The 10,929-nt window shown below is 32.4% G+C and overlaps 1 protein-coding gene across 1 annotated transcript; it reads right to left on the bottom strand.

Annotated features, from left to right (window-relative positions):
• Positions 1 to 4,686: 4,686 nt before the first annotated feature.
• LOC149933670 (zinc finger MYM-type protein 1-like) lies at positions 4,687 to 6,249 on the bottom strand. Its single transcript, XM_090157372.1, has one exon. It carries the CDS (start codon positions 6,247 to 6,249, stop codon positions 4,687 to 4,689), a length of 1,563 nt encoding a protein of 520 aa, XP_090013498.1.
• Between the last annotated feature and the right edge of the window lie 4,680 nt (positions 6,250 to 10,929).

Below are 10,929 nucleotides of genomic sequence, written 5' to 3'. Positions count from 1 at the left end.
ATATACAAATGTTTCACCTAGAATCTCAATTATTGAAACTAAAAATATTTAGCATAGCTATTATATTATATTATTACCCTAGTCTGACTTAGGGAAGGTTGTTTTAATTTATGATTGAAATGAATTTGGAAAAAATTTTCTTTTAACTTTTAAATATATCTTACACGACGATGGATACCAAAATATCAAACTTAAATTTAGTAAAAGCTTGCTAAATGAAATTTTTTCACCCGTTAACATATTCAGTGGGGTGAATAGAAGACTTCGCTCTGAAAACACTGAAGCTTCCATCAGTCCAGTAACTTTACCATATGCAAATTTTTCATCAGGTTAATTGAACCAAAAACATTTTCTACGTTATTAGTACTTTGTACAGCTATTCTGACTTGAACCTGGTTTTTTAATGCTTGTGGAATTGAATGGATAAATGACTTCAGCTTTTATATAAATTATATAGGTAGGATAGAAAAAATCTTATTCAAAACCTGAAGTATATTTTTTATTTAACACCATCACTTAAAAACAACCTTGCCCAAGTCTGATAAGCTGCGTTGGGTAATTTTTCGATTCAATAATTGTAATTCTGGGGAAAAAATTGCACGCAATTAAGTTATCACATTGAAAGAAGCTTCAGTGTTTTCATAGTGAAATGTAAGGGAAATTGGCTTTAAATATAACTATGGAAGATTACCTTTGTTATTCTATGTTCACCCATTAAGTATGGTAGCAGATGAAAAAAAAATAATTAGCCAAACTAATACTGTAATATATGCAAAGTTTTCACTCAGAATCCAAATTATTGAATCCAAAAAATATTTAGCTATTTTATTATTACCCTACAGAGCTAGTCAGACTTAGGGAAGCTTGTTTTAAGATAAGTTAAAAATGAATTTGGAAAAAAAAATTGCTTGAGCTTTTAAATTTACGATACAAATTGGATCACATTTAATGTGATGATTCTGAGTGAAAAATTTGCATAAGTCAAAGTTATTGGATTGCAGGAAACTTGAGTGTTTTCAGGGTGAAATTTAAGGGAAGTTGCTGTTAAATATAGTTGAAAATTATCTTTTTAAGTCTGTTCACCCAATGAATATGTTAGGAAGTGAAAAAATTTCAATTAGCAAACTTTTATTAAATTTTATTTTGAAATTTTGGTATCCACCCTGTATCACAAGCACAAGCATTTTTTTTCCAAATTCATTTTAACCAAATCTTAAAACAAGCTTCCCTACACATAACTGAACAAAGAAATATTTATCTACGTTATTAGTACTATACACAACTATTCTGACTTGCACAAGGTTTTTAAATTGATGGTTAAATTATAATCAAAAAAATAAATTATTTCAGGTTTTATATAAATGATATAGGGTGTATCCAAAAAAAATCTTATTTAAAAGCTGAAGTAATTTTTTTAAATTGAACACCATCACTTAAAAAACAACCATGTCCAAATCTGAATACCTGTGTTGGGTAATTCAAAGGTGGTTACATATTTTTTTCGATTCAATAATTGTAACTCTGGGGAAAAAATTGCATGTAATAAAGTTATAGCATTGAAAGAAGCTTCAGTGTTTTCATAGTGAAATGTAAGGAAAGTTGGCTTTAAATATAGTTAAAAATTATCTTTGTTAGTCTATGTGTGACCATTGGGTATGGTAGCAGATGAAAAATTTTATTTAACCAACTTAATACTGTAATATATGATTTTTTTTAACCCAGAACCACAATTATTGGACCAAAAGATATTTAACCACTTTTTTATTTTAAAAAGTTGGCGAAATGAAAATTTTACACCTGCTACCGTATTCAATGGGTGAACACAAACTAATGATGTTTCTTTTCAGCTGCATTTAAAGGAAACTATTTTATTTCACTACGATAACTTTAATATATTCAATTTGTTTTGCCCTAAATGAAAATGATTGAATCCAAAAATATTTAACCGCCCTTTTATTACTTTACATAGTTATTCAGACTTTGGCAAAGTGGTTTTTAAGTGATGGTATCAAATTGAAAAAAAAAGCTCTAGTGTGTATACCACCAGAATTTAAGTTATTGTTTTAACACCTCTAAAAAACCACCTTGCCCAAGTAGTCTTGAAGTAGGCGATTACATTTTCTTTATTCAATAAATGTGATTCTGGGTGAAATGTAAGAGAAGTTGCCTTTAAATATCTTCAAAAATTATCTTTCTTAGTCTGTGGTCACCCATTGAGTAAGCTAGGTGAAAAAAAAAATCCATTTAGCTCCCTTTTTAAAATTGAGTTTGAAATTTGGTTATCTATTTAAACTTATTTACTAAAAATAATTTCAATTGTATTTTAATCACTACCGCTGAAAGAACCTGCCTAAAATCTTAATGACTATGCTTAATGTGCATATGTTTTAGGTTCAATAATTGTGATTTTGTATGAAGAATTTCCAGTTATTAAAATTATTATGTTGTTTAGCTGCAGTACACTCATAGAAGACATTGAACACTGATGAAAAGTTTAATTCAAATTGAAAAATATTTAGGCTGAATTTATTAAAATCAAGATTGAGAAATGGAAACAGCTGGATTCCAGGATTTGACTAAAGTTTCATCTCGAGTATCTCCATCAATGGCAATCAGACAAGAAAGCTGAAGCTGATAATTTCAAAAAACATCAATTGTTAAATTAAATTAAAGGTCTATCTTTTTTTTCCTGCCTGTTACCCTTTAAATTTACTTCCCTGCCGCACAAATACCCTGGTGGTAGGCCAACGTTTTCTGCAGTTGGCCTACCAACAGGATATTTGTGTGGCTGGAAAGTAAATTTAAAGGGTGACAGGAAGAAGAAAAACTAACCCTTTAAGTATTAAATAGCAGAAAATTCACGTTTATAGTTTAATTTCACCGAAATACAAGTGTTAACAAACGTTCACAGATTTTATTTTATTAATTGATTTGAAAATTTGAACTTTAAATTTTATAAATTGTATAAGTATTTTTAGTAAAAAGAATCTTGGTGAGGTTTATGCGCTTTTTGATGTTTTAAAAATTTTGTTCACATAACCTGATTTTTCAAATAAAAAAGTTCATAAATAATTTAGTTTTATCTATTTAAATTTAAAATTGCCATTCATGTACAATTATCATGTAGTAATTAATATTTGGAAATAATTTTGGGTAGGCCTATAGCCCCAGCATAATTTTTGCGACAACAGGATAATAAAGTTCTATTGTTAAATTACCGTAAACGTAATGGGAAATTTCATATTGGAACAACAGCAACTGAAACTTTACTGTTAATGGTACTTTATATTTCTCGTGTCTAGAACAGGTTTTTACTTGCTACGTTTACAGGAAAAAATACCTGTAATTTTACAGGAACTTTCCTGGTAATTTTCTGCCAGGTAAATTACTGTAAATTTTAACAGCAATTTCTAACAGTGTACCCTGAGACAAAAGGTACAAAAATTTCTACTTTTAACTAAATTTTTAAACCCCTTTACAGTTCATACTTATCTAGCTACTTCAGAAAACTTTAATAAAACAATATAAACAATTAGTTTATTCAACCAAATTTACCCAAATATGCCAACAAAAAAATACTTATAAATCGCTTTAAAGCTCTACTCTAACCTCCAGATGCAAGTTCCCTTACATCTATTTTGTTACGACTTATATCTAATATTAAAATCCAGTGGCGGCGGAAGGTTCATTTTGGGGGTGGGGGGACAAACCCGCGATATATATATTTCCAAATGGTAAGGGGACGTCCATTAATTACGTGGGGCGTTTTTTTGTCGATTTTCCGACCCCCCCTCCCCCCCCCCTTGGTGAGATGTCGTGAGATTTGACTCGACCCCCTCCCTCCCCTCTAATATCACGTGAGATTTTTCAAAATGTGTATTTTTAGTGTAAATACGTTAATCGGTGTTTGATTGCGTTGGGTTTTAAACAAAGTACATAATGCACATGTGATAAAGGTAATTTTAACAGAATTAAGATAGTTTGAACGTGTTTAAATTTTCGGTAAAAAGAATAAATATACAGGTTTTAAAATTTTATTTTCCCAACATAAGCCTACGTAGAAACTTAGAATTAGTTGGAATTAAAATGGGTTATATATAAATGGTATATTAGTATTACCCAAACAAACCATCATATTATAATCTTGTGTGGTCGTGCACCCTACTACATCAGAGAAAATATGGGATGTTTGAGGAAAACGATAGTTTTAGTTTTACTTTCGATTTTATATAAGATTATCGATTTTAAACGGTTTAATTTAGCTTTCTCAACTATATGTAATATTATATGTTAAATCACTTAAGTAATTAAAAATACAGAAAAGAAAAATAACTTACAATTTTAAAAGACATAGTCAAATGAGTGATTTCTACCGGTATTTAATATCCGTTTCTGTTAATCAAAAGACTGAATATGATCGTCGATCGGCTAAAACTGCGACGCAGTCGGACGAAACTTTCCACGTTACGGTTATTTAATCTACGTTGGTAGCCGTCCCACTCGGAAAGGCAAAATTCGTATTTGTATTCTTGGACAATACTACTACAGACGCATTTATTTTTTTGTTTGTTTGTTTTGTAAATAATTACAATTTGGTTTTTAATAATTATTTCAATCGTAATGTTTATTAACCTTTTATTATTATGCGCTCGACATATACAATGTTTCTATGAAACGAACATATTTTTATGGTTTCCCAAATAATTGGACTCTGCTCTCACTGTTTATGAAGTCTTTAACAATCTCATTTAAATCAATCTCGTCTAATTTTTCTGGATACGCGTTTAATATGCATAAATGATTTAATCTTGGCTGAGTCATTGTACTCCTTAAATAGGACTTGACGCGTTTTAAAAGAGAAAAAGATCGCTCCGCTGTTGCAGAGGTCGCGGGCATGACTTGAAGGAGGTTTACGAGCTCTTCTGTAGTTGTGAAAAGTAAACGAGTTTCCTTTTCCATAGACTTAAGCTTTTCAACTACTACTGATAGATTCGTTGGTTTCACAAGGCGAGATAGCATTTTCAACTCTAAATTAAGTGTTTCAGGATTAACGGACCTTTCTTCAATAGTAGCAATCATTTTCGGAGTCCATTCTGATGGTGTCGTTAGCAAAACACTCTCAAGGAGACAGTATTTTTCAAAACCAGGCTGCGTGAATCGACTTTTAATTTCACCACTAACTCTGTCAATACCCTCGAAAAACGTTGCTCGTAACATATCTTTGGGAGTTTTAAATATGTGTCCTTGGGTTGGTGTGTTAGTGTGTTCTAGACGTCGCGGAACCTTTGTAACTCGGGGTAAAGAAGGCTCAATAAGGTCAAAATCCGTTATGGACCTTTCGAGTTTGGCCCACTCACTTTCAAAATATTCTTCACTTCGAATATTTTCAAATTCTCGGAGAGTTATATTTACACATTCTTTGGCCTTGCTAACTGATATACTAGGGTTTTGTAGAAGTATTGCTAATTTTTCACTTCTTATGAAAATAGTAAAACACGTCAAAATTCCGAAGTAAACAGATGCTTTAACCAAGTTTTCATAAAGACCGCGGGCTTTAGTTGATATATCATCATTGGAAGACGCTAGTTCTTCAAGAAAAGATAAAATAGCTGAGTAGTTGTCCAGCACTCCTTTCAGAGAAGTTACCCGAACAGTCCATCTCGTTGGACAAAGAGGTCGTGGAGTTGTACGTTTAGACAATCCAATATCACCAGATTCGCATTCTAACTGCTCTCTCACGATGTCTAAGAACCTATTTCTTCTTTTAGGTGAGGCTTTTATAAGTACTCCTACGTCGTTAACATATTGCAGAGCATCTCTCATTAAGGGAATTCCATGTTTACGTTTGACAGTATCTTCGAGTGCTAAATTTAGACTGTGATTACTACAGTATAAATAAAACGCCAGCGGTTGATCGGCCTCTAATAGTGTTTTAACTCCTTTCCGAATTCCGGACATGTTACTAGCACCATCGTAACATTGTCCACGCAGGTTTGATATAGGCAAATTAATTCTGGCAATTGCGTCCTTTATGATGTTGTATAACGTGTTTCCGGAAGTGGAAGACGTTTCATATAAACCGAGAAACAACTCCAAAGGCTCGAGATCTTTAACGATGCGCACGCAAATTGCAACCTGCTCATGCCCACTGATGTCGCAAGTCTCGTCCACGATAAGGCTATAATATTTGCACTCTTTAATCTCAGAAACAACTTCTCTCAAAACCTTGTGGGCCATTAGCTGAACCATTTCGTGTGATGTATAATGTTTTTTTCTTTTAAGCCACTCGTTCAGTTCAGGAATATCTTTACTCCGTAAAAGGTTTAATTGAGGCAAATTTCCTTTTTATTCTTCGTGGCCTCTGAACGGAATCCCTTGGCGTGCTAAATATTGTACCGAACCTAAAAGTGCTCTTAAAGATACTTGTGCCGCTCTCTGCTGAAGATCTAACTCCTTCGATAGCTGAGTGGCCACTGGAGTAATGTTTTTGTATCCTTGTATTTTGAGAACAGCGTCGAGGTGTAAAGCACTTTTTGCGTGTGACGAAAACTTTTCGACGGCTTTTTTCCAATTTTTTATTCCATTTCCGTTTACGAGATCCGATTCCTTTAGGCATTTATCATGTTTTTGCGGAAGTAGGTTTTTTTTTAAATGCAAATATGCACAAGAAGCACAAGCCACTACCTTTATTTTCGTCAAAATGAAGCCAAAAATACTCCCTAAACCATTTTTCTTGAAATCTCAAAGACTTCCCCTTGCACTCTTTAGCAGGTATAGTTAAGTGACGAGGATGGTTCGGAGAAACAGGGAGTAAATAATTCTGTATTAGTGCGTCAGAATCCTTTGAATGCAATTGATTAAAGTTACTAATTGCAGTGGCGCTTGAGGGGTTGGTGCGAACGGTGCGGTGCTCTAAGCCAGTTTCAGTAATTTCATTGGATTTAGTCAAAGTTATCGTATCGAACTCTTGTAATATAGCTAATAAAATTAAAGGTTTTAGAAGTACACAATTAACTATATGAATTGATTCATTGAAAAGGTATAAGTTATATTACGAAATAGTGTTAAAGTTCTGTAATGTCAAGTTATATTTAAAGTTAAAGTAGTGCTTACAAAATTATATTTTGAAAAAGTAGTGCTTACAAAATTATAGTAAGAAAAATTAGTAAGATTCAAATTTATTTTCAATATATGTAGTTCAGATGCACTGAAAAGGTTATGGGGCCTAAAAGATTAAAAAATAGCTAGTTTCTTAAGGCAGTAATGTTACTAATGTATTGATTATAATTATAATTTTATAAGGTCTGGAGAAATCGGAATCGGTGAGCGCCGGTGACTCTGACTCGGGTCGTCTAATATTGTTTATTTTAAACTTTACATTTTTTACTACCTTCGGAGTTTAGGTCTACCGTGTTAAAGATTAAAGATATTAATTTTCATTTAACACGGTGTAGAATTTTACCATTTCAGTATTGTGCAAAGTAAAATGATCAAATATAAAATTTACCATTTGGAACTTCTTCGACTTTCTTAATCTTTTCTTCACCTTTGTGCTTTTCGACAGCTGATGAATCTGAATCATCAGATTTGACCCTCTTTATTTTTTTCTTTATCACCATAATTGTTAAAATAGTCCTTTATTGTTCTTTTACCGTTCATTTTTATTTTTAATTATGGTTTTTAAATACAATGATAAAAAAATCAACAGATTTTTACTCCACTGATCCAGTCGCCGTCGGAGAAGTAACTGAAAACTCGGTTGCAGAATACTAGCCTAAGATAGTTAGACAAGCCGTTGTGGTATACTAAATTTCTGAATACAAAATTAAATAAACAGAAAACTCAGCCGATTTATATAATTTCTTGATAAGTGGCTGGCTGCTCTGCTCGCACTACAATTTACACGCATGTGTTTTGTAGTTATTTAGTCATTTCGAATGTTTACTCGAGAATGAAGTTCAATCAAAAAGCCTTTTTTTGGGGGGGGACAACATATACCTTGGTCCCCACCCGATTTATTTTTGGAGCGGACCAAGTACCCCGGTCCCCCCCGTTCCGCCGCCACTGTTAAAAATAGAGTGACGGGCGATATGTGCATGTTCTAGAGTCTTATTAATAAAACTTTACTAATAAATCCTTTTTCACACAAAAATTCAATACACGGTCCAAACCTTAGCCAAAGTAACACATCTGTACCTAAGCATAAACTACACCTTGATTTGAACTAACAAAACTAACCCCTTTAGTACTGAAAACTAATAATTTATTTAACTAAGTAATCTAAGAACAAGGGTATATAAACTCAGGTAGGATTTATCGGGGCACATCGATTACAGGACAAGTTTAATAATAATAATAATAATAATAATCAGCCAGGCTAATACCCAAGGCACCACCTTAGGCCTAAGTCATCGAGCGACGTTTGAAGCCATTAATTCAGGTGGCTGGGTTACAATGCGTAGGAGGGGGGGGGGAAGCCCTGCATGCCACGCGTCCCCCTACGAGGATAAAACACCGCCAAATTCTTTATTTTTACCATTATTCCTTAAAACAATATAAATTAGCATAGAAGGGTTTCTAATCCTAGTCTTTACCCTAACGTTTTATCCAACAAATCATAAAATTTATAACCGAATAATATTTCACTAATTAGCCCAATTTTTTTTAAATCAAAGTCAAAATGTGCATAAACAAACTTTATATAAACCTCACGTATAAACGCAGCGGTTGGCAAGCTTTTAGCTGGCTAATTCGCTTTAATCTATAGATATAAAAAAATAAACAAATATTATTTTATAATTTATTTATCAAAAAACATAAAACCTTAAAGTAATTATAAACGTTTTTAGCTTAAATAAATCTATCCAATAACCTAAACAAAACAATAATTCCCTAAAAGAATACCTAACTGAATCACTTAATAACATATAACAGTAGCAAACCTTAATTTTTCCTATTTCTTGTTGGGATAAAAAATGAAAAAAGAAAAATTAAGTTTAATAATACAATTATCTTCAAAGGGCACTTTGCAACAACACCAAAACTTAGAAGTAAGCTAAAGTTAGCTAACTAGGCCCATAACCTAACGATGAGAATAGCTCCTTTTATAATCATAAAAACTGCTAACCTAATTTTCCTAATAATAGTTATATTAGGGCTAACAAGGAGACATCCCGAAGTGTAACCCACCGATTTTGTTCAAACTCGGGGGATTGGTAGACGTTCATGTAAGATGAAAAATCCTAAAGGGAATTTATTCAATGGGCAACCGTTTTGCCATGGCAACGAAAAATGTTTTTCACAATAAAAAATTGAAATTTTCCCATTGAAAATAACATGGGATTCTGACCGATTCCTAGGGCCCCCCTGTGAAAAATTTAAACAAATTTCAAAATTTCGAAAATGCCAAAAAAAGAAAAAAATAAATAAAAATGGACAATAAAAACATCAAAATTGATCAACTTTTGATCAATTTGAGGTCAAAATCCCATGTTATTTTCAATAGGAAAATTTAATATTTTGTGTTCTCAAAATCGGTGGGTTACACTTCGGGATGCCTCCTTGTAAGAGCAACATCCTGATTTTTAGTCTGATTTGGGGTCGACATAAACTTGATGGGACTTATTCCATTAATCATTAATAAGATAAATATTAATAGCTCATAAGCTGCTATAAAATATTTCTTTGTTCAGGGAGTAGCCTCTTCAATGCTTATTATCAGATCTGTACAAATATAAATAAATTTTTCATTTTAATCTCTCACACTCTCAGATTTAATAACTAGGATAGAAGCAGCACCCCTACATTTTAGGGTCCGGACACTCTTCGATAGCGTAAGATGGCTAAATACATTTATTATTCTAACGTGGCAAAAGTTAACCACTTTACTACTAGTTACCTTAACAATATCAAAAATAAATATTTTATTATATATTTTGTTCTCATTAATTTTTGGAGTCTTAAGAGGGTTTAATCAAGCTTCTGCAAAAAATTCTTGGGTTTTCGTCTATCTCCCATTTAGCCTGGCTCCTATAGTGGCCCTAAAACTTAACTTAAAAATCTTTATAATTTATTTTCTAGTCTACACAATCACCAATCACCTTAGCTATTTTATCAAATCTTTTAAATAAGCATAATATTAGTTCACTTAACAAAACTATATTTATAAATAAAGGGTCGAGACTACCCCTATATTTATTAATAGTAAGATTAGGGGGGATACCCCCTTTAATTGGGTTTTTCCCAAAAATTCTAGTTCTATCCTTACGAATACAAGATACCTACTAGGTTCCATAATTAACTTATTTTTATCTACGAATAACCTACAATATCCTGGTCATCTTCAACCAAAGACCTCTTAAGCTACAAAAGAAACAAAATTGACTCTCAATTTTATTCCTAATATTAGGCCCACTGATTATCCTAGGCTATTAAAGCTTTAAGTTAAATAAACTATAAATCTTCAAAGTTTACATTAATTAAAGTTAAGCTTTAATAACGTATATCTTAAAATTTGCAATTTTTAATTTTTTTAAACTATAAAAGGAATAACCCATTAATAAATTTGCAATTTACCTCTTTATCTTCAGACATTTTACCGCGATGACCATGCTCAACTAACCATAAGGATTTCGGTACACTATATATAATTTTTGGAGTTTGAGCCGCAATGGTTGGCTCTGCCATAACCATCATAATTCGTATTGAATTAGGGCAACCATGGTCAATATTAGAGAATGAACAAATTTATAATCCCACGCTTTTGTAATAATTTTCTTTATAGTTATTATTAGGGTTTTCGTGCCGGCTCTGAGACGAAGGGAACTTGAAAGCAAGCGGTGGCAAAGCAGAAAAATAAATGCCAAGTCTCCACGGCATTCTCGCGAACCACCTTGTTAATAGTATTAGACAGAGCCGTTGACGCCATGC

This window comes from Leiobunum rupestre, chromosome 8 (assembly GCF_980474605.1).
Source record: "Leiobunum rupestre chromosome 8, qqLeiRupe1.1.hap1, whole genome shotgun sequence".
In the NCBI taxonomy this organism is placed as follows: domain Eukaryota; kingdom Metazoa; phylum Arthropoda; class Arachnida; order Opiliones; family Sclerosomatidae; genus Leiobunum; species Leiobunum rupestre.
Note: the sequence above shows the minus strand (reverse complement) of the source record. Positions and strands in the feature narration are given on the sequence as shown.